The 25,393-nt window shown below is 36.0% G+C and overlaps 1 protein-coding gene across 2 annotated transcripts in view; it reads left to right on the forward strand.

Annotated features, from left to right (window-relative positions):
* The window catches only part of gpat2 (glycerol-3-phosphate acyltransferase 2, mitochondrial), a 146,347-nt gene that overhangs the window by 76,463 nt on the left and 44,491 nt on the right, over window positions 1-25,393 (forward strand). The window contains exons 3-7 of one of the 2 annotated variants that reach the window (XM_008418198.2): window positions 20,334-20,437; window positions 21,900-22,058; window positions 23,159-23,229; window positions 23,352-23,462; window positions 23,886-24,008. In XM_008418198.2, the coding sequence (XP_008416420.2) occupies window positions 20,363-20,437; window positions 21,900-22,058; window positions 23,159-23,229; window positions 23,352-23,462; window positions 23,886-24,008 (539 nt within the window). In that variant the 5' untranslated portion in view covers window positions 20,334-20,362. The remainder of the gene's footprint in view (window positions 1-20,333; window positions 20,438-21,899; window positions 22,059-23,158; window positions 23,230-23,351; window positions 23,463-23,885; window positions 24,009-25,393) is intronic. The other variant, XM_008418202.2, reaches the window with a different exon arrangement.

Here is a 25,393-nt window from a genome sequence, read left to right on the forward strand (position 1 = left end):
CCCTGAAATGATCCACTCTGCCTTCTGGGTTTACTAATAAGAGTTTTTGTTGCTCCCTTAATTAATTTTGACCTGAACAATGCTAATTAAACACCAGTGTGGGTAAGGTTAAATATGTTAAACCTTTGCAGAAAAGCCTTCTGAGTTAATGAGATGCCTTGTGTTAATTCCTTTAAAACTGCAAATGGGTTGATTCCTGCAGATGTCATAAGGGTTTCAAATTATATTTAGTTCTGCCTTGTGTAAAAGTTTATTCATGAGACGAAGTCCTCCTCTGCAGAGCACCACAGTGAGGTGTATTGCATTTCTCTGAGGGGTACTAGCAGGTTCTGTTCAGGTGAAATGGGTCCTCCAAAGCAACTTGAGTAAGAAGAAAGTTGATTGTTTACAGAACGCCCCTGAACATGCCTCAGGTGCTTTACACCAGGTGTGTATATCCTTGACACAATCACAAATAGAGTTAAGTGCTGGCAGTCCTTCAGGCTACCTCCAAGTAAGAAAACTCTGCTTCTTACTACCCTCAGAAAAAGCGATGAGCATAGCTAAATCTGAAAATCTGTTGACCCTAAAAAGTTTAAAATTTCAGGTGCTCAATTTGAGTCATAAGAAGATTAGAGGGATTTATTTTTCTTTGCTTTTACAGTTGAAACTAGAAGTTAACAAACTTAAATCAGATGAATCTTCTCTTGTTTTAGGTGAGTTAGAAATGCCAAAATTATTTCTTTTTGCTAAATATCACAATAATTAGACAAAGAATATATCAGATATATATTTATAAAATCCCAAGTTTGCATACAGAATGATCAGTATCTGCAAACAATGAGGGGAAAGCCCATATGATATAATGACTTTGGAAGCTTCTGATAGTTTACGACATTTGAATTAACTGCAGGCACACCTTGAACACACTGCTCAAATTAAATCAGCTAAGATATCAGGAAAGTAATTGTAGAGCTGAACAAGTCCGGTTCATCCTCAGGAACAATTTCCAGATTCTTGAAGATGTCTGGTCAAACAATTATACACAAAGAAAAACAAGATGGGAATGTCCAACCATCAGAACGCTCAGGAGGGAAACTGCTTAGTTACTATGCGCACCTCATTTAAAGATGCTCACACCTGACAAACCTTGGATTGATCTACCTTTCTTTGGCCACAGTATCTGCATTAGAAACCCAAAAAGCAGAGTTTATTGATAGCTGGCAGTTTTCTGTTTTGCTCTTTTGCACTACAGAATGCCACATTGCACACTTAGTTCTACACGTGTACTGAACTGACAGGACTGTACCGGATATTTCAGTGTGAATTTGATTACACCTCTAGTGAATAATGTAACCACTTATAGATTTTGTCTGCTGTTAAAAATGACATGAAAGCCATTATAAACTATCCAAAGCTATAAACTAAAATGCTTGTATTGAGAGCCATTTTAACTTTTTTTTGTTATGAAATCACAAGTGGCATGTAATGTTGAATGTAATGCAAGTTTTGTGAGACTCCTTGTTGGTGAACCCAAAGACACATTTATATTTTACTGCATCTTTTCATTTCATACCTCAGGGACATGTACAAACAAGTACTTATTCAGCTATTAAATCCACGATCTCTGAACACCCGAATCTGTGAGTGAGCTAGTCTTCAAAATCACCTTCCTGAACTTGGTTGTCTCCTTTGTATGCTGTCAGATCAGCATTCAGCAGTAAGGGCATGGATTCATAAGAACTCACACTTTCCTCTGGGATCAAACCCAGAGATATTAGTTGCAGATCCTGCAAACCCTGAAAGAGGCAAAGAGAAGCTAAAATGGATTAAAAGGTGTTCTTGTTTTATCCCACAGATGCTCAGTGAGATTAGGATATGAGGAGGTTGGAGGCCAAGGTAACGCTGTCATATTTTTGCACAGGGCAGCGCCCTGCTGCAAGAGGCTGCTGCCATCTGAGGTTACTGTTTTTACTGAAAGGTGTTCATAATCACCAAGTTTTCTATTGGAGGTACAGCTCCATTTAATGACTCTTACCTTTAAATCCAAAATGTTCTTGTAAAAACAACAATCACACATACTATAGCCTACAAATTAAAATCAAAACTAATATTTGTCTAGCATGATGAGAATAACAAAGTTATTACATGCATATCAAAAACATTAGATGTGAGAATGAGCTGGATTAGAAATGGACCTAATTTTAGTGTAAGTGCAACTCTATGCACTTACACTATGAAAAAAAATCTGCTTTTATTAGAGCTGCATATATTGAACCACCATTGTGTAAAAATGTTGCTCTTGGAGAGTGTTTCTTGGATTGCAGTAATTGTTGGTTCATATTTATGACTTGGAGAGCTTTTCAGACAGGCAGCAGGTTATATTGGAGGACATCTTTTGAATACCTTTTGAACCAAGAATGTCATTTAGACTGTAACGTTTCCATGTAACCAATAAATTACGTATAAGTATTAGCTGTTAGTTTTTTCTTTGAGTTTCTCTGGTTCAAGTTTGTAGATGTCCATTTGACCCCTAAAACGTTTTTGTTCTCGAACATTTATGTGTTGGCTTTCAGACTTCCAGTCATGCACTTGACACCGTGAAACAAACCAATCATCAAGACAGAAACATAACTTGGTTTTATGTAACTTTTTTACTAAACCTGATTTGTTTATGTACTGTCAGGTTGGTGCAGATGCAGAAGTGTTTTTGTGGTTTTTGTAAGTACTGATTCTGCTGTTAAAACCATTCAGTTAAAGACATTCAAACCACCTTCTGTTCAGCTCATTTCCAAGTTGCAACAACGCATTGTAAACATTAATACCAACTGACTGAGTAGCGATGACTTGATGGTGTCGTTTTTATCGCTCTGTCGTGTAACAGCTGGTCACGGTTCTAAATCCGAAGCTTCTGAAGTCCATCATTTCAACTTCACTTACATCCAAACAATAAAATATACATTTTATGATACCCAACAGGCAATTTGACATGTGGGTTCATTTTAATGTTTGTGTCTGTTACCAGGGGTAATGAGAGTCAGTTGTGAGAAATTCATTAAAGCAACTGTTAGTTACTCTGTTGTGATGGCTCCCCTGAGGGTCTTCACTCTTTGTACACATCTTGCTTCTTATCTACAAGTGTTTGAGTCATCTGCCAAATTTTAACGACTGTAGTTGTAAAATGGATATTTAATCTAACGTTAAACACTTAGGTACTCACCTTTCTGAGTGCTGAATAAAGTGTGTGGATGGTCCAAATGGAAGTTGATATTCTCATGTTGATCCTGTTTTCTATCACAAATCTATACCCTAAAGTTTATTGAGCAATAATTAATTCATTAGTCGATGTCCTGCCAGGTTTAATCAGATGAATTGTCTAATTTTGTTCCAGCATAGTTAACAAATGTCAATTAACCGCCTGTCATTTAATACAGGGTCTTCTGCATAGTTTAGCTCCAGTGCTTGTTTTATGGTCCTGATATTGTATTTCATAAGACGGATAACGTTGTGTGAGGCTTCTGCTAACGTAATCATTGATACCAAGGGTCAGGCTTTTTCTAATATATCTGCTGCAACATAAAATCCATCTGGTTTCTGCAACCATGTTTTAGTTGTATATGTCTTAATTTTGCATATGAGGAGCACAGAGGCTGTACTTTTCAAACCACAACCCACTTTAATGGGAATGTTATGAGATTGACCAGTATTCCACCAGCTTGTTCCTGAAAATAATCCATGGAAACCAGTTGGATTCTGGTCACATGGATACTAACCAGTGTTGTGATTAAAAACTTAATATTGCTAAATTTTAAGATTTATTGAAGAACCAATATTTAGGAAAACACTCTACTCAAGTAGATCTATAGAGATCCTTAGCAAAGGTGGAGATGTTTTGTACACTCCTCAGATCTTGTCTCTGGTGAAAACCTATAAGAAATCCAATTAGTGGTTTGTAATGTAGGAGAAACAGCTATAATGTGTCCATAAATTATTAAAAAGGTTTGCTTTTGGTCATTGTGTGTGGCAGAGAAGCACATTATCTTTAACCCGCCATGGTGAAACATGGTAGTGGTAGTATAATGTATTGGGGATAGATAGAGTTAAAACAGAAATACTGGCAATAAGCCCTGTTAGTCTCTTACAGACCTGAGAATAGGGTGGAGCTTGAATTTCTACCAGAACAACGCTAAAAATAAAGCCACAGAGTGTAAAATGGTTTAAAGCCTATTGATGAGTTAGAATGGCGCAGTCAAAGTCCAGAGTTAAACCTAATTGAGCAAGCTGATGTTTACACACGGCATCTATTTTGCAAAAAAATTATTATACAAACATTTTCAGTCCCAAAATACAAGTGAAAGTACTGACTGACAGGGAGGAGAATAACTGCTTTTAAGGCTTAGAAACATGTTTGTTTGTTTTTTTATTTCTCACCACTTTGTTTTGGTCCATCATATTAAATTCCATTAAAGCATCTTGAAGTTTGTAGTTCCAACTTTACAAAATTGAGAAAAAGCAAAGGAATATAAATAGTGTTGATAGCTTCTCTGCTATCCCACTTATTTTGATTATTTGTTATTGTTTCAATTAAGTTTGTGTTCAGAAAAAAAACAACATTTTTTACTTTCTCTCTATTGAATCCAGAGCATTTCCTTTGGATTTGTGCTTTTTGTTTTTCAATGCCCAAATAAGCTGCACATTGTTTTGAGTATTAGCCTGAGAGGAAGTTTTGCTATTTTCACTCTGCATAGAAATAAGAGAGCTTGGTACTAAGGTAAACAGTCACACCACTGTTTTTCTCAAACCGTACACCCACAGCAAAAGAGGAATGGAGAGTCTCACAAAGAATATTTACCCCTGGCAGCCCAGAGGCTCCTCATTGAGCCCACCTAATGACGCTCACATGTCTTCCTCTCAGTCTGACATATAACCACAGATCCCTCAGCCTCAATTGTATTAGATTAATCTGCTGCTAAAGTTGTGATCATGAGACATTGCAAAATTGCCTTTTTCATTTGCTTGAAAAGCTTCTCAGCCATGAGACAGATTTGCATAGAATTTCACATTATCCTTTTAGGAATGATGCACACAAAAAACAGGCCAAATTTATCGTTGCAAGTGATTAGAGATAGACTGAGTGTGTGTGTTTGCGCAGAATGTGGCCTTTTAAGGCAAATATGATTAGTAAAGGAAATTGATTTGACTTGCGTATTATGGATTTCAGTAGTTTTATGTATTATGTTTTAGAAAAGGTCTTTATTGTGCGAACGGTTCTCTCGGTAAATGGCTATTTATTACCATAAATGGATACAAGTGCCCAGAAATGACACAAAAGGTTACTCAAGTTTATGGTGTCATACAGTGCTTGAGAACTTGTTTATGGACAATTTTTATTTAAAATATTATCTTAAATATCTTTCTTGAACTAGAAAACAAAAGGGAAGACCACATTAAACCTGTGCTTTACCTTCTGTTTCAAAATGTGATTAATAAATGTGTTTTTAACGCACTTTATCCAACATCATCAATAACATAACTGCAATAAAACCCTCACGTATTTACTTTTAATATCTAGAAGGTTTATAATTTGAATTAAAGCATTAGTCTCATTTAAAGAGATTGAGGTAAAAGTCTGATAAAAACATGAACAATGTCCTCTGTGGCTTCAGTAGAACTGCCTCAGGCCTGAGGAATACATCTAGATGCTTTATGAGAACTGGAGGGTCGCAGTTGTATAAGGTCCCATCATTGATGCATTGCTTGCACACCATGCAGTATAGTGCGTACCCTTCAGGCACTGCACATTTCTCTTGTATTTTGTACAGAAAAGGGAAAATGTTCTTTTAATGTGCCAACGTGGTTTCTTTGAAATTGGTTCTCAGACTTTTAAAAGGTTTTTAAAAGAGATCAGCTGTGTGATGGCTGCTTTTTTCTACTACTGTTTATTCCAGTGTCTCTTCTTCAAAATGTTCTAATTATGAAATATTAAATCTCTACTATAAAAAGTTGTATGAATGCAAGAAAAGCCTTTGTTAATACATAAAAGTTGAAGATTCTCTTCTAAATTCATCATAAGCCACTTTTTTGTATGAAAATTAATAAGTAGGGTTGTCGAGATAGTCAATATTGAGATGTAATTGAAAATAAAAAAAATCTTTAAAGATGCTTATTTGTTTTAAGATCAATACAAACCAGACACATTTACTTTTTCTCATAGCATTGCAGTAACAACAAAAACACTCTGAATTCCCCTTAATGCAGAGACACAGGGAAGAATTAAAACACTCAGATTTTCTCAGCTGAGATTAAACTGAAGAAACGCATTTTGGAAAGTTGTTAAAGTATTAAACTGGTTTGAAGGTATATGTTGACATTTAGAGTTGAAGTTTGATGAAGATGAATAATTGATATATCAACTTTGAATCAGGTTGGGACAAAAAACTGACCAAATTGGGGTGGGGGGGAGTTTTTTATTTATGGAGCTGTGAAGTTTGAAAGGAACAATAGATATAAAGAAAATTATCTCTAAGCAGGCTTTAGATGAATTGTCTATCAAAGTCACAAGGAAGCTGAATTGATCGGCAGTCACTGCTGAGTATTATCTGACATGAAGCTTAGATTTAGGAAGATAGGATTAAGAAAATATGTCCTTTTGTGGCAAGAATCTTATGAATCTCACACAAAAGAAATCTACAAAAATGATGATTCATCCAGAAGCCTGATGGATGTTTATTAAATTCTTAAACTGAGAGATGCACCAGTTGCTTGCTAGTCTAGGAAGAAGTTCTCTTCCATGTTTGTCCCTTTTAATCTGTGATCATCGTCCGGTAGATATTAACTTACTAACGCCTCTTCGTGCCACTTCAGGAGGCAGTCACAGAGCCATTACCTCTATGAGATTAAAGGGCGAGTGTAAAATGGTAATGATTGTGCAGTGCTCCTTTAATCCAGTGCCATCTAAAACAGATTCCAATGCAGATAATTCAGCTAAATATTACTGAGTCCTTTGAAAATGCCCAATGCATATTTTATGTGTGATGCTAATGTTAGTGCAACTGAATTGTACAAAAATCCAGTGGCAAGTGCACCCAAAGGGTCACAAACCTTTTGGTTTTGTGACATTCAAACTGCAGACACGGCAACACGCCTGCTGCATAATGATCTGATGATTTATGTGGGTTTGGCTTTTTGCTTTCCTTCACCGGTGATTGATGGCGATGCCTCTTGCTCAGTTGTATCTAAACTTGAAATTAATCAACAGTTTTTCAAAATTCTTTATTTAAAATATTGTGAGCAATTAACTTTTCACATCATTGTTTCCCTAAAGTCAAAGATGAGTCACAAATGTGTTTAAAGGGGACATGTTATGCCAAATTCACATTTTCCAATGTGAATTTCTAAAATCAGCTGTTTTTGGGAAATAAGTAAAATGTTTTGTGTCTCGAAAATGAGCTGTTTAAAAAAAACTCCAGAATGTAACATCATAAATCAGCTGGCTTCTCCCTCGCTGGCAACCCAAACAAAGCCACCCCGTCACCTAGCAACTCAAATAAATCCTAGCCCGTTACCTAGCAACCCAAGCAGAGCTCCAGCACGTTAGGTCAGCTGGTTTTACTACTGCATGCGCTGTACAATGGCTGTTGGAAAAGACAAATGTTTTGTTGTTGACTTACCACCCAGAAAGTACTTGCTGTATTCTTGTTGGTTGTGCAGGAGGCTCTACTTATGCTTCTTAAAGATGTAGGGCTTTGTAGTAGCGCATTTGTTTGCAGCCATTTTTACTTGAGTTGGGGGTGGGGGTGGGGGTGGCCAGCAGCAGCTGGATTTAAAGTGACAAGATGCCCTGAAACTGATCAGACTAAAATCTCATTGACCATCTGAGAATGTTTTTACGGAAAAAATTTAATGAGCACATTTTTGTGCAGCCCACAATACCTGTTCAAGTAAGCAATTCTTAAAGGTCATCTTTAAGAATTGGTTTACAAATGAATGCATTACTTTAAGAAGACCAATAGCTAAGCTGTGACTGCTATAATTGTAACAAATGTGTATTGCTTTGTGGGAGTATTTATCTTCCACAGCAAAAATAATTTGTAAATGGATAAGTAAGACAGAAAAAATCTGAGTGCACATTTTGTATTTAGAAGTGGTATTAACAGCTCATCTTTGGCATCTCTATGATCCTTCTTAAACAAATCAATAGAGCATGAGGATTGTGCTGAGCCGGCAAATAGAAAGCGCCACAGGGACAACGATATAATAGGCTTTTATTTACAGTCTGCGCACCAGGCTGTTGGAAAAGAATGCTAATAGGGCAAAGGTACACTACGATGCACCTGGATGTGTCGGCCGTCTCACTGCTTCACTGCGTGCGCACCCAGAAAATCAATCTGTGAATCAGTGGCTGTGCGTCATTGAGCCAGGGAGTTTCATTGATTTCCCAGAACAAAAGGAATTCTATAACTTTACTCTGCTCTTTTTCTTCCTGCAGCAGCACACAGGTTTCACTTTAACGTCAGAGGTAGAGTGCTCGTAGAAATTTCTTATACAAACATGCTGACAGTGGAGCCATCAAAGTTGAGGGCTTCACAGCAACGCAACAGCCATTAATTGTCGGCGTACGAGAGATGATTATGTAATAACAGTAGCTGGCATTTTTAGTTACAATCGGCATGCATCATATGGCTTTAAAAGACGTGCAGTACAATATATTAACACAAGAATTCTCTTCAAATGTCTTGAGAGGACAACATAATCCTCTTTCTAATGAAAATCCACTCCTACACAGCATTAGAGTTGGTGATAAAATAAATATCCACATTTTGCTGACAGTGACTGAAACTGCCTGAATAGGCAGTTGTTTTTATGAATATTAATGAAGACATTTTCTATAGAAGACTGATCTGCTGTACTTTATACTTTAACTCTCTTACAGAACATTGTAAGTGTACAGCAATGCTCTTCTTGACACTTCTACACATTTAAGATAAGTTTTACTAGATACATTAAATTATGTGCAGATTAAGTGGATAATCCACAATAACCTGGAAAATATGTAAAATAAATATCTCCATTTGTAACAAAATCTTCTTGCTATAAGCAGACATGCTACACATCATGAGGTCAGCTACACATGCTTTTAATAATTTAGCTTAATTTTAGCATCATGATGTTACAAAAAAACATGTAATAGAACAGTCCAAACTTTTAGTCAGAATTTGTCATTGTCATGGTCATAATCAATAAAAACACAACAGAGAAATGACATAAGATAAATATAAAGCAGATATTAAAGTTTTATTAAAACCAGTAAAAACTAAAAACATCACCTCAAACTTTTCTGATCCTAACCAGTATCAGAAAAGTTTTTTTACGAAGGCCAGGATTGCTTCAGTGTTTGTGTATTTTTCTATATAATAATTATTTATATAAAGAGATATGTAAAGTCTAGACTGATAACGCAGATAGTAGCCTTTTGGATTTAAAATGCTGGCACTAATACAGAGCTTTTTTGATTGGTTTCAGTTACCCCACAGCAAAGAAAATATGTGCAGTAGTTTGTATCAAATGGAGTAGATAAACATTTTCTTTACAAACTGCAGAAAGCCTCTAATTTAAAAAAGCACAAGGTGTGAATGACCACAAATATCTTGTAAACAACACCTAAACCCAAAAGAGGCTTCTTTTCTTCCACTTCAAGTGTATTATGTTCACTTACCTTATTGAGTTGAGCTTATTCCCCTTTCTGCCTAATTAGGTAGAATAACTGTCAACAGTTTTATGTGTTATGTGTGTGAGAGATAACTTTTTTCACATTTCAGATGAGCTTTGGGGCATGCTAACATGTCCCTGGAGAATCTGTGCATAATTTACAAACACTGTAAATATGAGAGAAGTTTAATTGGAGTTCAAGTGTAAGTATGTGCGGTTTAGATAAAACAAACTATCGGACTCCAGTTAGTTAAAGACTAAAGGCCAACACATACTCTGCAAGAACAGAAAACTTAATTTTCTCTGACAGTTTTTTTTTCATTTGTGGTTTAAGTGCTCAATTAACTTATTCTTGATGTTTATTCTGGGCACATCTTTTTCTTTTATGTCCACAAATTATGATTTATACTTACAAGAACTTAGAAGTGTCCATCCTGGCAAGAACTTTGTTCTGGATCTTGGAGCATCAAGTTAAAAATAATACTTTCTCTGTTCTGGTGGAGTTTGTAAAGGCCTTTAGAAGCAATCGACATAACATTGTTATCCCACTGCTTGATCAAGTTTAATCAGTGGGACAACAGTTTAGATTACCAGGACGTAACTGAGTCATAATGAGCTTTTTTTCAGTGAATTAAGGTAAGCAGTGTTGCACAGTTACAGGACAGGATCTATGCTGGACCTTGATATTTGTGGGGATTGGTGACCTCAATTCCACGCTAACAGCTGAAATCTGCATTCACTCTTCAGAAACATTTATAACTGCCTGCTTTAATAGTTCAATAACCCAATACACCTTAATATACATTAATACACAGAGTGGAAACCTTCTTAAAACTACAACTGAAACTAACGTCTATAGTCTTACTGGTCTCTGCTCTTCAGGGTTTAACCAATCAGCACCAAATATAAATACATGTATTGGCTGCTATGCAAAAACCATCCAGTGGCGTGTCAGGTCGTTTCTTCTAGGTACTTTAGCTTCCCAACCTAAATTTCTTTTGAATATTTTAGAAATCCCCTACAAAAAAAACAAAACAAAAACCTTGTGCAAAGTTTCCACAAATATAAATCCTGAGATGAAATGTAAAAATCATTTGTACTGGTTACAAAAACAAAATTGGTTTACAAAAAAATAAACATTTTGCCTGTTTAACCATTTTAGTTCTGATGTAGTATATTTAGTAATAATGATGAGTTATGGAGACAAATAATCATAAAAAGGATTACGTTTCATGTGTAGTTTGTTTAATGTTGTGTTATTTCAGTTGATTACAGTTTGAGTCATCTGCCACAATTAAATTTCACAGATTGTCACTTGATCAAACCAAAATACGAGTTACCATCTGCCAACAGAACATTTTCCTTTCAGTAGACATTAACAGACAATATTAATTTAAATAATTTGTTGTTGAAAATGTTGGGTAAAAAGTACAAAATGATGAGTGGCATTGATACTGAACTCAACATTGACTGGTGGGTCTTGTTAAAACTAGGCAGTCGCATAACTCAACGTTATTAAATTTCACTTCTTGAAATAAAAATAAAAATATATCTAAAACTACATAAAACTTTTGTATCATCTCCTGTTTCTCTGTGAGAAAGTTTGTTGGTTTCTGCTACAAAATGAATGAGAAAAGTTAGACCACATTATCCTCAGCTCTCAATGATCTGGGCTTTTACGACAGTCTAGCAGTTGTTTGGAGTTTATGCTGCTTGATTAGTAAAGATAAATGTTATTTTCTAACTGCAAAATCACCATTTACTGTTGTATGTGACCTGTGGATCAATCTAATTAACTCTGAGTAGCATTTTTATAAATTTAACAACATTTTTCCAGTTGGCGATTTCCAACTGTCTGAAAAAGTTTTAGCTTTTACATGGATACAAAGTTTGGTATTTGTAGCGAACAAATACCAAGATTTGTAAATTAAAGCAAAAACAAATAAAACATGAGAAGATGCAGCCTATACATGGTCATAGAGCCTTGAGAGGAGTAGCTGAAGGTCAGCAGGCAGCCAGATGGAGCTTGGCATGTCGACTGTTTTATTGAAAAGGTAAAGGTATAGAGCAATATATAAAGAATTCATCATGTTTTTCAAAGAGCCAACTGAGAAAAGGCCCCATGGTGCAACAATGGAGCCTGTTGCTAGACTGTTTGTGATTACATGTAGTGTGCTCTCCAAGGAAGCCACGGGTTTTCTCCAGTTACCCAAGTTTCCTTCAACAGTTCAAAAACATGCATGTTAAGTTTAAACAGACCAGGTGCTTGCATCAGTGCATTTGATGCAAACGGTGTGCAAGATTATGAAAACAAATGAAATTATTTTTAAATCACAGTGGTTCAGCATTTCATTGCAACTTTCACATGAAAATCTTATCTTTACATTTTCGAATTTACATGATTTTCTTTTTCCCGGCACTGCAACATTTCTTCTATAAGGACCCAAGCTCTACGAAGAAAAAAAAAAAAATATTTGAAGTTGCTGTTTGAGTAAAAGTACACATTTATTATTAATCAAACTAATCTATACTTACTGAAACATAAGAAACGCACTGGGCAAAGAAACGCACAATCTACTGATCAGAGTTTAAAGGGGAATAATGCACAAACCCTTAGCTGAAGGTAGATTCGTTGGTTCTTAATGCTTATTTAAAATCTCTGTTTAATTCATTGTGTCCCATTTTCAAGATCCTCAGGAACACCAGAAATAATTATTCTGACTGTGGCTATTCATAGTGCTCAAATTTGCTTGGTATTAAATAAAGTGGTTGTAAGCAAAATGACCACAAAAAAATTGTATGAAACAACCTCTAAAATTGTTTTGTTTACTATTAAATTTTATCACAATATTTTATTTCCCATTTCCCCCTCAGTGTATCAGACTTAAATGCTCTGAAATGTGTGTCCATTTGTCGGATGATTGTGTGAGGTTTGTTGTCATCCTGTGACACTCACTGAAACAAAATGACCGGCGGGAAATGGGCTTTACCTTTGTCTATAAAAAGATGTGTTTGTTATGAACTTTGTGTTTCCACTCAGGTCACAAAAGACGACTGACAAACAGATTGAGGAAAAATGTCTGCGATATACCGAGGATCAGAGGGAAAACAGAGATTTAGTAAAACCTTTGAGGTTTTCTTAAAAAAAACAAAAAAAAAAACATTAAATCTGGAAAAAAAAAATCTACCCAAGATGAATAAGAGAGAACATTGAGTATGGAAGGCACATAAAAATGAGTCAAGATTGTTTTGGACTAACAGGATTGGATAATTACACTGATCAACATGTTTTTGACTAATAGGATCTGATGATAATTATGATCATCACTGAGTCATTTCTATCTGATACTGTCAGATAAAAAGGTTCCTGCCTCGCTTGTGGTGTCACAAAAAAGAGCTTTAATTATGTGTCAGACACACTTCATTTTCCCTTTTTACACCTCTGTTTTTCTCCTCCTCTCCTGTACCTTTAAGCAGATCTTCATCTCTCCCTGACAGCTGCGATGTTTTATTAATCACTGTGTGATGCAAGACACCTGAGCCAACGTGCCATATTTATGTTGGAATAAGAAGGAAAAGAATCTTCACCTGAACATCTTCTAATGTCCCAAACTCTTAGAAATATACGAGTTGTGAGGCAACGTCTAAAAACGTTGATACGTTTTTAGACTCAGCCATGTGCGATTTGTGTTAAATTAGGGAAATTCTCCAAAAATATAATTCAAAAACAGCTATGCAACCTGATGAGTTATGCAGCATGCCTGTCTGGTAATTGATTCACAAATCAAGAATGTTTAAGAAGACTTGACAGCTTTTATGTGAGAGTTGAGAATAAACTGTTATGAAATAATTCAATGTGCAACGTCGAGGATATTTTTTCTCAGCCATTACAGATTGATAGTAACTTCCTGAGACCTTTCAGTGTAATCAGTTTACATTATGTATACTGAGTGTTTATGTTCTCTTTGTCACAGTCATCATCTATCAGAGTCGAGATAAACCTAACCGTAGAGCTTTGATGAATGTCTAACATTAGTTAAATTTCTTAGAGGTTGTAAATAACGCAAAGGAGGAATGCTGAATGACTTCTCGCCCAGAAACAGACAGCGCAGTCTGGTGGAAAAACTCATAACCTAACATACATCTAAAGTTGCTGTCAGTAGGAGTTTGTGCAGGCATGGCATGCTGTGATGAACTGTCCAGGCTGACATCTAGGCCTCTTGGTCTGATGTCCTGCGATTTTCAGAAATATCCCTGGTCCAACATTCCTGAATTAAATGGTTGAATTATCTTCTCAGTATGGAGTCAAGTTCCCCATAGTCCTGCTAATGATGTCACTATTTGACTCGGGTGTGTTGAAGCAGAGATGCATATAAAAGTTGCAGGAGGCATTTGAAGATCCCAGGTATAGAGCATGGTTGGATGTTCCTCTGAAGGATAAATTATCCGACATACGTATTATAGAAACATTTTTAATGTATTCTCGCCACTAGTTAAAGCATTAGTATTGTGTAAAATTGACTTTTTTGAGCCTTGCATCATGTTTCTTTTAAGTCATATTTGATATATGTAACATTTTTATAACAACTGAAGTTAACATAGCTACTTGATCTATAAAATGTCAATATGTGCCTGGAAAACACATGGCACTACCAATTTAAATATCATAAATGAGAAATTTTGTATTGTATCCGTTATGTTGGCAACTTAACTCATTAAGCATTGTAGGCATGGATTAACAAAGGCCTTTCTTTGCAATAAAAATCTGCTCTTCAATTACATACTTTATACTTTTGATTAAAATCAGCAGCACAGATCGCTGGAAATATATTGTGAATTAGTTTCACTTTTACACTAAATAAATTGAGATAAATTACCATTTTAATTGGCTTCTAAAATTATCCGTCTGTATGAAAGTTAAAGTTCAAAACAGTGTAGAGAAATTTAAAGCTATTCTGCTTTAAACCATCAAATCCTCTTTGACTCAATTCAGATGCAAATAATTCAAGCATATAAATTGTACATTCCTTTGTATACATCGGTTTCAAAACACGGATTATGTGAGCAGTGTGCAGAGGAATGGCTTCATGCTAAATAAGCAAAATCTTTCTATAAAAATAAATAGGACATGCCTGGTGGGACAGACAAATGGCATCCATTACATTCTTACAATACACCACTTGTAATTGACTTCTTCAATTGAAAGTTGCTTTACGTAGAAGCAGTATGGAGTTACTCCAGAAGATAAGATGTTGAATTTAAATTAGGTTAATCTTTACAGTACATCTATACACATACACGCATTCAAATTTAAATGCAAATTAAAGGAGAGTCTGAGACTCGACGAGACGTTTGTCCAAAATAAGTTTCCATCATTTTAAATCGGCCAGATTGTGCACACAAGCACTTCAATCTTCCTATTTAATTAGTTTTGTTTTTACTGAATACTAATTTAATTTTAATGTTCATTTATTTGTATAAATGAGCTTCTTGCAGAGGTTTAAACTCCATACGCTCAATACATCCAGGAACCATGAAGTAAAACATAATAAAACAACTCAACGATTAATAACAGTAAAATGTCAGCAACAATGAAACACAAGCAGTAACAAAATATACCAAGCATTAAAAATGCATTAACGTAAATGTTTGTTTAGATAATTGATGGCCAGTGTGTAGTTTTTTTTTTTCCTTTGTGTTTTAAAAGTTAGTCCTGTACTGAACACAGCCTCCTTATTGTTTTATGCCTGCTGTATCGAGTGAAAACAGCCAGCAGGCATTAAGACATTTTTTTTTTTGTTGGCACAACACAGCACAGAAAAACATTAATTCTTTATCATGCATTTTTCAAGACCATGTTTAAAGATACAAACAGGTAATACAGGCATGAGATCAGAAAAGAACATTTAAAGCTAATTACAGCAGTGCTTGCAGCCCATAGGGCATGTTTGGCATTTCCTTTAAAAACTTTCTTCAGATGACTGCAAAAATAAAAATAAAACTAAATTAGGTTATTGGGGGAATAATATAGTTGAATATTTTATTACTTTTTGAATCAATAGTGATATCATGTACCAGATGGCAGGAGATTAAATAAAATATGGGAGAGGTTAAAGGAAGTTCTTGCTAAACTGTGGGATTTTTTTTTTTTTTTTTGCAACATCGCCTCCAAAAATAATCTCTTAAGGCAGGAAGAGACATCTTGATGACTCCTTCAGACATTTCCACCTTAACTTACAAATTCTGTCAGTTTCAGTGCAGTCACTGCATCAAGTTGGGATGCAGCTCGCCATGATGCTTGTGGCGGTGCCCTGATAAAAGGTGGGGAGGATGAAAGGTGTTCTTTCATGCTTCAGGCTCTGGTGGACTTGCCTCCTCTTCTAAGGTTTATTGGTGAGACAGAGAAGTTGGGACTCCAGGGAAACTCTTCAGTAATGATGACGGCGATCGTTACAGCTTAATTATAAAATAAGATCAAAGAACTTTGAGAAAAGGCGACAAAAAGACATTAGTCAGGGAGCTTGGCATGTAGAAGTTTTTTATCCTGTGATTTAATTATTTATAACTCTTGCAAGTCCGGTTTCTCTGTATTGCACCATTCACAACTTAATTTAACATGCTTTTCAGCAAAATAAAGGCACAAAAGTAGAGAATCACGTTAAAAACACTGAATAACATTAAAAGAACAAAAGGTAAATATTAAACCATCACATTAATTAAGACATGATTAAAATGAACCGATAAAGGAATTTTTTACTTTTTGTTTTTTTCTGTTTTTATCAACTTATATCATTTCTGTACTGCAGTTTGGTGCAGTTTTAAACCCGTTTTTAAGAGTGCTGTATTAATAAATTTGACATTGACTTTATGAGAATGCTGTGGTTTTCAGTACTGATTTAAAGGAGTCAATAATTTATGAAAATTTTAGGCTTTGAGTGGGTTTGCTCCGGAGCTTACGAGCACAAGCTGGGATTTCAACCAAGGATCCTCTTGCTGCAGTGCAACACTTCTACCAACTGTGACAGCTGTTTTTTATTTTTTTATTTTTTTTAAATAATGCTTTATTGCTAATTACCACAACATAATAATTGTTGGTCTTCCCAAACATGCAGCAGGTTACCTCTTTTTATTTCAGGGTAATGCAAGTATGTTAAAAGTAAGTTTAGTTGAACAGATATGTGTGTAGCGTGTTGGGTTCATCTATCAGTGTAATTTGGGGTTTTGTTGAAACCTATCAGTTCTAACCAAACCTGGAACCCTGTGCAGATTTACTTCCTCTCCAGCGCTCGTTCGGAGCCGTGCTGCTGCAGTATTGATTCTGCTGCGAGGCAAAAAACCCCATAGATGATTAAAATATGAAACCTGTCATTTCAACCAGAGATTAAAGCAGGGATGACTTTTGGAGAACTATTTATGATAAAATATAGCCACACTGTGCTTAAAGCAAAGCTGTGATAGATTTCATGGTATAGAGAAATCCTTCTTTTATAGTCCACTGTGCTGTACTGTCATGCTGGTGTATATCACAGGATGGTAACCAAACACTAGAACTACAAAGGGATTTAGATGTTGCTCATTTCTTTTTTGCTGCTATAGTAGTTTCTGCTATACTCTACAAAGAAAGGGAAGAGGAAGGATTTTTTAAATGAGTTTTCTGTGACTCTACTTGTCCATAAATCCTCTAAGTTACACTTTGGGTTTAAAAATAGAGCACTTCAGTTCAGTTTTAGTCATCACATTGACTAAAGTTTTATTACTCGATCTAATTTTCATCAAATGTTTGTTTTTGTCTCGGCAGTAATGTGCTGTAGGTGGAACATTATTGCAATTGTGTACCGGAGCAAAAAGAACAATGAGATGATGAAACACTATTTAGCTGAAGCATAAAAAAGTCCGGATGAAATATTTTCTTTTTAATCTGTTTTTTATTATATTTACACAAATGGAGCCACTAGTGGTAAGGGAAGGAAGTTGTAGAAAGAAAGGTACAAATATGGATTATTACTTTTTTCCTGGGAGTTGCTGTCAGTGTTTGATTGACAGGTTGTTTAGCTTAAGTACCTTCAGGTGGGTAAGGCTTCAAGCTTCAGCATTTCAAGACTGTAGCAGGAGGTGAGGACAACTAATATTTCTGCAAAGTCCGCAAAAATGATTTATAATAGGGAATCCATCTTATGCTACCGTAGGTGTTTACTTGTGGTTTCAAGTTAGCTGCTGTTTTTTATTTTCTTTTACTGAATTTTTAGCTAACGTGTAGCTAGCATCTTTTTGTAAATATGTTGTCATTCATTAACAGTGTAACAGCAAAAATGTTTGGTTAATGTAATTCATGCATGTTCATAATTACTTATGAAGTTATTTACATATTTTGTGGCACCAATGGTATTTATACTTAGTTTTGGACAAAATTGTGCGAAGAAGAAGATCAGTGTAGCTGCATCGTAAGCTTATTAGCGCAGCCGCTAAAAAAAGTTATAATGTAGATTTTAAAAAGTGTAACATTTATTTATGAAAATAACTTGCAATGTAAGGATCTACTTTTCTAGATGTTATCATTTCGATAAGGAATAATCGATGTCAAAATTTAGTTGAAAGATTATAAATCAATATGAAATTGATTCATTGAATGGTATATACACTGTCAATATTGTACCCATCAGAAACAAGAGAAAACATTTAAGTTTATAACATCTACATATTTTATTAAATCAACTAGGGTGTTACAAGGGTTATTATCTTTTCTTATATTTGATTATTGTACACTTGATTCCCTCCCTCTCCCCAGGAATAAAAAAAATAAAAAAGTTTGACTTTATTTAAATAATCATCATTGAAAAGATAGTAAAGCAATGCAAGATCTCATTTCTGGATAAGCAACATTAGTTTTAATATACATCAAACAAGAGTTTTCAGGACGTTGTCTACACTCTTGTAAACAATGTAATTGATGGGAAAAAAACTTGTATTGTCATTACTGTAGCCTTTTGCCTCTGATAATGGTGATGCACTCCAACATTTGAAATTCCTCCTTGCCATCACCCTAATCTTTAGCTCCCTTCTCTGATTCTTTAGTGAATTAATTGGGATATTATAACTTTCAGTCAGAAGAAACTTGTTTGTAAACTTAAAAGATTATGTTAAGCCTATATAAGCTGCAACTTAAACAGTCACATTTAAAATAAAACTCCATAGTCTTAGCATAATACTGTCTTTATCTTGATCTTTTATTCCCTCTTGCATTTATTATACAATCCAATTTGGGCCTTTGGTGATTCTCTGGCCTTATTAATTCACAGCTTTACGCCCTTTGGCCCCTGTTTTACCCCACAGTTTTACCGCCATCTTGTCCTCTATACCTGCAAAGATTCCCAGAGCCTCGAGAACCTCTTCTCAATGTCTGTATTCCCACTGGACTTGTTAATGAATGTGGGAACTTGGAGCTAGTTGAAATGGAGCGTCTCCCCATGGGTGCAGCTTAAGTTTTAATTAGCAAAGTTAATGGGGCAGAGAGGGATCAACAGAGTGAGAGACAGAGATGCAAAGGGAGTGTCTCCTGAGCATAATTAGTTTTCTGAATCTGATGGATGAAGACGGATATATTTAAAGAGCGCTTGATGACACTAGGACACATCTTCATCCTTTTGTAGTGGAAACCAAGGTTTCCACAAACCAAAGTATATTTTCACAGGATGGCGACTTTATTTCCTAGGAGATTGCAGACCTCTTCTTGATCTGCAGTAAAACTACCTTAGTTTTATCTGATTACTCACTTGAAGACCAGCACAGGCAGTTCTATATATTCACTAATCTGTTTAGGTGTGAACCCATTAGATTTTGACCAGTTCTCATTAATGCATATCCAAGTGGCTGAGGGACCAACAATAGTTATATAAGCTTTAATGATTTAAACGGTGAGAGCCCTGCTGCTCCTGAGCTAAGCTCCCCTCCACCTCTAACCTCCTAGGAGAAAATATTTCCCTGTTTTATTCCTGCCTGCATACATAATAAGTTAGCACAGAAGTTTTAAAACTACAGTTTTAATAAAATGGCAAACCAGTGCAATGAGACGCTGTTTGACCTCATCTTAAAAAGGTTACAGTTTCAGTCAGAAGTTTAAATGCTAATCAGGAGCTTGAGTATAAATGAGCTTCTCTTGAAATGTGCACAACAAAAATGCAGCACTGGATTTCCAAGGTTTTTTCCGTGTCTTTGCTCTGATTAGACCTCGTCATTTCTGTCCAATGGGAGCTACATTTATCATCCACGTGGTTTTGTTTACAAATTCGTCTTCTTGAAAAAAACGTACCCTTCCTGCCAAGAGGAGTGGTCAAATATCCAGATATTTCTTTGGTGGAAACTTCTTGGTGGCTACAATATAGTTTGATTCTTGCGCATTTTACAAAAATGTTGGAGTTTTATGGCTAAGGCTGAGTTTTTATAATTTTATAAATCCCAGGTGGATTTGAGAAAATCAGCAGGAAGTTATAATCTCTGCTAATTCAGTCTCTGTGAAAGACTTGCCCCTCATTTTTGAATTCACTCCAAAACATTTTAAAAGTAGTCAAAATGTAAAAAACAAAAAAACAACCTCAGTATTTAACATGATGGCACATAATTTGATCGTTTCTCTTTTGTTTTCTTGTTAGGTTTCTGGCAATAAATCTGCAGGGGCTTCATGATGGTGAACGAAAAAGGAGATGGGATAAACAACAACACAAGCCTTCCACCGATTCAGCAGTACCGACCTGCTGTAAGAACTCTGCTCGTCTCCCACTGTCCTCTTCCTCTTACCCTGTGTGCACTAATCTCAAGCGCTTTGTTCTTCACAATCACTAGAGAACACGCTTGGCCCCCTGTGCTTAATTCTGTTTGATGTTTACCAAATCACAGAATGTGATGCATCAGTGAGTCATGTCGAGCCATCAGAAAACGAACAGAATTTTCAAAGGATTACTAAATACTGCATGAATACAAAAACTTTGCCTACACGCTTGAATCATTCACTGTTTCTCCTCCTCCCTCCTTCCTTCGTACTTTTTCCGCAGTTACTGTGGCAGTTCAAATTATTGATATTTAAATGAAAGCCTTGTCACTGCTGCAGTTTATTGTCTTAAATCAGGCCTTTTTTGCCTCTGACTGAGTCTTCTGGAATCCATCTTCATTATTTCAGTCATTGATTTCAGGAGATTCATTAACTCATCTTGTCTGAACGGCATGATCTCTCTAGTGCCAAACCATCCACAGTAACGCCACACACCAAGCAAGATAAGAAACCTTTTTGTGTTTATCATACTGAGAAATATTACTGACAAACGAGACCAAACCCCAGCTGATTAGTAACCAGGACACACACAGTTTGAAATGTTCTGTGCATTCACTAACTGCGTTTCCTTGACCATATGATTGCACAAATTGAAATTCCGACAATAAATTTGCTTAATGGAAACACGACAATTAAAAAAAAAAACCCACATGGTTTTCTAAAAAGCGTTTTTGAGCTCGCATGAGGTGGTTTTTCAGCTGTATCGAATCTTAATTAGAAACTGCAATGGAAACACCAGTTCTTACTACTGGTGGAAAAGATGACAGGAAGTGTTGGGTAGATGAAGTTTTTTTACGATGTCGCATAAACAAACTTATTCACGTGTGATTTTATTTGTGTTTCTTATTTAATGGAAAAACCGCAATCACAATTTTTTTTTGACATTAGCAGAATATTGACAAAGTTTTGCACTCTTTTTGAAATGCTGCACATTCCTTGCTGACATGTTTATAGAATAAAATCATAAAAGCAAAAGGAAATAATGCAAAAAAACGTCAAGAAAATGTGGTTGTAAATTTTAAGATACATTTATAAGAATGAATTCAGTGGCATAGTTTAAAGTGCTAAACTATGACAAGTTTAGCACTTTAATTTGAACTATTAGTTAAGTGACTCATTTTCAACTACAAATCGTATCTATTGAGAATATAACTCCTAGAATTGAGTTTTCTGTTTTCCCGAAGTCTGACCAGAAACAAAGTTAAACTTTAACACCCTGTCACAAATTAAAACTGTTTCTTATCCTGAATTGTTGTAAAATCTTGCTGGCTTTTCTTAAATCTGACCTCTGCTTGTTAGAATGATTTCCCTTTGAGAGCCTCCGTCATCACCACTAAGTTTGTTTTTAGTCCTGATTTAAGTGACATATTTGCGTATTCCTACCTTGCAGTTGTCATGGGAACTGAAGATCAAGAAACACGTGACCGTCCCCTCCTGTCTGGGCATGTTCCGACCCGTTATGGGCCAGTGTTGCCACCAGTGCACCCCGAACAGTCTGGTGAGTCCATCGTCCACAAGTGGAACAAAGTTGGACACAGAAAACAGGAAGGTGGGAAAACTAAAGTGATGACATAAAAATAGCTGAATTTAGTTTTTATTAAGGTAGCGATGTATGGTTTTTATTTTTACTGCAATGTTTTAACCTTTGTCATATCTGAAAAATACTGACCAAGCATAAGCATCCCAAAATACTTAATACATTAATGTTTCTACTTTCAAACAATCTGAATTTAATTAAATCAAGACGGATTTTCCTTACAGATGTGACACAATTTAGCTTTATATCGTACAAATTTGGAACTCAACCCAGAACAACTGAAACCAACATTTAGTTTTATACTTACTAATAGAATCAAACATGGAGACCGAATATTTATAAAGAACCAATATTAAGTTTTATTCCTCACTAATCTTACCAAAAATGGAGAACCAACATTTAGTTTTGAGAATAAGAATCCAAACAAATCCCCTAATAGCTTATAGTAGTACTACTTATTCTTACTAAACGTGGGGAGCCAATATGTAGCTTTATACTTTACTTTCTTTTGGTTTTGTTTTATATTTCCTTCTAATTCATGTGAAGCACTTTGAACTGCTGTGTTGCTGAAAATGTGCCATATAAATAAAATGACCTTAAATGGAAATAAACAGGCTTTACAATTATATTAGGTTTGTTGAAGAGATGCATTTTCAAAACAAATAATTGACCAAATACATACTGTCCTACTCTTTGTGCTCTGTAGATAAGTCATAAAAACAACTGTATTACTTATTTGCCTGTACTTATTGTGAAAATAAGCACATTTAGGTAAATAAATATGGTTGGACAGAAACTCTCTGACTGTAGATTTGTCCACATTTTATTCAGGAGTCCTTTTTTTCCTCTCTCACTCTTTGTGTTAAGATTTTTCTCAACATTAATTTGTTTTGCCCAATATTTTTTTAACTTTTCTTGGAAAGCCCAGTTTAAATAAAATGTAAAACTTGTTTTGTTGCCTGTGTGGCTTGAAGCTTCTATTCTTCTTTTGATTTCCATGTTTCCAGTGGTCATTTAAACATTAATTAGCTTTATTTGTGTACAAATGTGTGATTACTACTTTGATTTATTTAAATTAAAATATCCAAATCCTTTTCATGTTTGTTGTTCAGAGCAAAAAGCTTAGCCAAAACTCTTTCCTTGGCTTCCGCAACCTGCTGAGCATCAACGAGACACAAACCAGGTACTGATGTTATCTGCAGTATTCAGGCTCTTTCTTTTGAAGCTTTTTTTTGTTTTTGTTTCCAGCGCCTTCACTGATGCCTGCTACTTTGAGTTTTGCTTTTTTTTTCTCTCCTGTTTCAGATATCGAGGCTGGCTGGTGCGCAGGGTATGCTGCGTTTTGTATGTGAGTGGGTGCAAGGTTTACGGGAGTCCTGTTAGCGACAGGCAGGAGAGAGTCTGTCAGAGCAACAGGTACCTGAAGAGAAAAAGAGTGGGAGGGAGAGGCAGGTGCAAAGATGCCAGAGGAGTGTAAATAAATGATAGGCTAAGATCCAGAAAATGAAATGGGCTGCAAGAGCTCTGGAAAAGAAAAAGGGACTAGGAAGATAACAGACTCGAACCAAGAAACAGAAAATGGAGCCCATCATCCATTTCTGTGCAGACTGAATGAAAAGAAGTGGGAACTTTCTACCTTCCCTATCTCTGTCACAGTCCCCAGTATCTGTTGTTTTCCCTCCTCCTCTGTAATTGAGTTTAAGCTTTATGTAATCATGTCACTAAGGGCTGCTACTCTTGCTGTTGTCGTGTTTCTGGAAGGCGGATGTTTGTGTAAATGTAGCACAAATGCAGCTTTGTGCTGTTTCACCCCTGCTGTCCTGTGACCGTGTGTTTCAGGGTGAGGGAGGCGCTTGCAGCGGTTCATAAAGCACCCGAGGGGGAAGACAGCCAAGGGCAACACAGTCTTCTCTCACCGCTCCTGTCCCTCATTAACACCTGCATTTCCCCTGGCCTCATCAGGTGTGTGTGTGTGTATGGTGGGGGGAGGGGGTGGGGGTGCAAAAAGTGTTGAGAAAGAGGCTTCAAGCTGTAGCACTTCATATTTAATATGTGAAGAAGCGCTAACTTTACAGTAGGTTTAAGATAAGATAATCCTTTATTAGTTCCTCAAATGGGAAATTTAAGCTGTCAAGGCAGAAAGTGGACAGAACAAAAGACAGAAATGAAGAACAGAATTAAAAAAAACAGCATAGTGCTGAAAGAAGGCATCAAAATTAAGAGCCCCATGAGGTTTTCAATGGGGCACTGAAAACCTCCCGGTTATTCCACCATAAATTGATTTCTGAACTTCTCCTGAGTACAAACATTAGTATTGTTGATCCTACATGAATATGAACTTGTTTTCTTTGGATTATTTGAGGTCTTTGCACCTTTTCATTAAGAATAAAAGAACAAAGTTCATTTTACTCAAACATATACCTATAAAGAGTAAAATCTGAGAAACTGATCATTTTAACTGGTCTCTTAATTTTTTTCAGAGCTGTATATATACAAAAAATGGTTGTGTTTATATATATATATATATATATATATATATATATATATATATATATATATATATATATATATTCACTCATATAGACACACCTACATGCATTTATAAATATAGCTCAGTTATTATAACTCCTAAGCTGCTTATGATGTTTTACTTTTTTGATCGCCAGCATTCCATCCATCCATCCATTTTCTTTACACCCTTGTCCCTACTGGGGTCGGGAGGGTTGCTGGTGCCTATCTCCAGCTAACGTTCCGGGCGAGAGGCGGGGTCACCCTGGACAGATCGCCAGTCTGTCGCAGGGCAACACAGAGACACACAGGACAAACAACCATGCACACACACACTCTCACCTGGGGGCAATTTAGACAGACCAATTAACCTAACAGTCATGTTTTTGGACTGTGGGAGGAAACCGGAGAACCTGGAGAAAACCCACGCATGCACAGGGAGAACATGCAAACTCCATGCAGAATGACCGGGGCCGGGAATCGAACCCAGAACCTCCTTGCTGCAAGGCAACAGCTCCACCAACTGCGCCACTGTGCAGCCCGATCGCCAGCATTAAACCCCATAAAAATGATCAAAACAAGCAATAAACTGATCCTAATAACAAACATGGACTGTGTTGGTAAAGTCTTACATAACTTATTTTCTACCACCAACTTCTATTAATGAGCCAGTGGAAGACGTATTTTTCATTATGACAAACAAGGACTCCATTGAACAGAACTGAAGGCCCTTGAGCCTTAAATGCATAACAAAGCTCTGGATCTGAGTTGGAGATGTTCTCTGGCGAAATGTTGAGCCTTTGATGTAGGCAGAAAAGGTGTGGGCAAAAAAAGAAAGA

Source organism: Poecilia reticulata, chromosome 9 (assembly GCF_904066995.2).
Source record: "Poecilia reticulata chromosome 9, P_reticulata-male-v2, whole genome shotgun sequence".
Classification (NCBI taxonomy): Eukaryota; Metazoa; Chordata; class Actinopteri; order Cyprinodontiformes; family Poeciliidae; genus Poecilia; species Poecilia reticulata.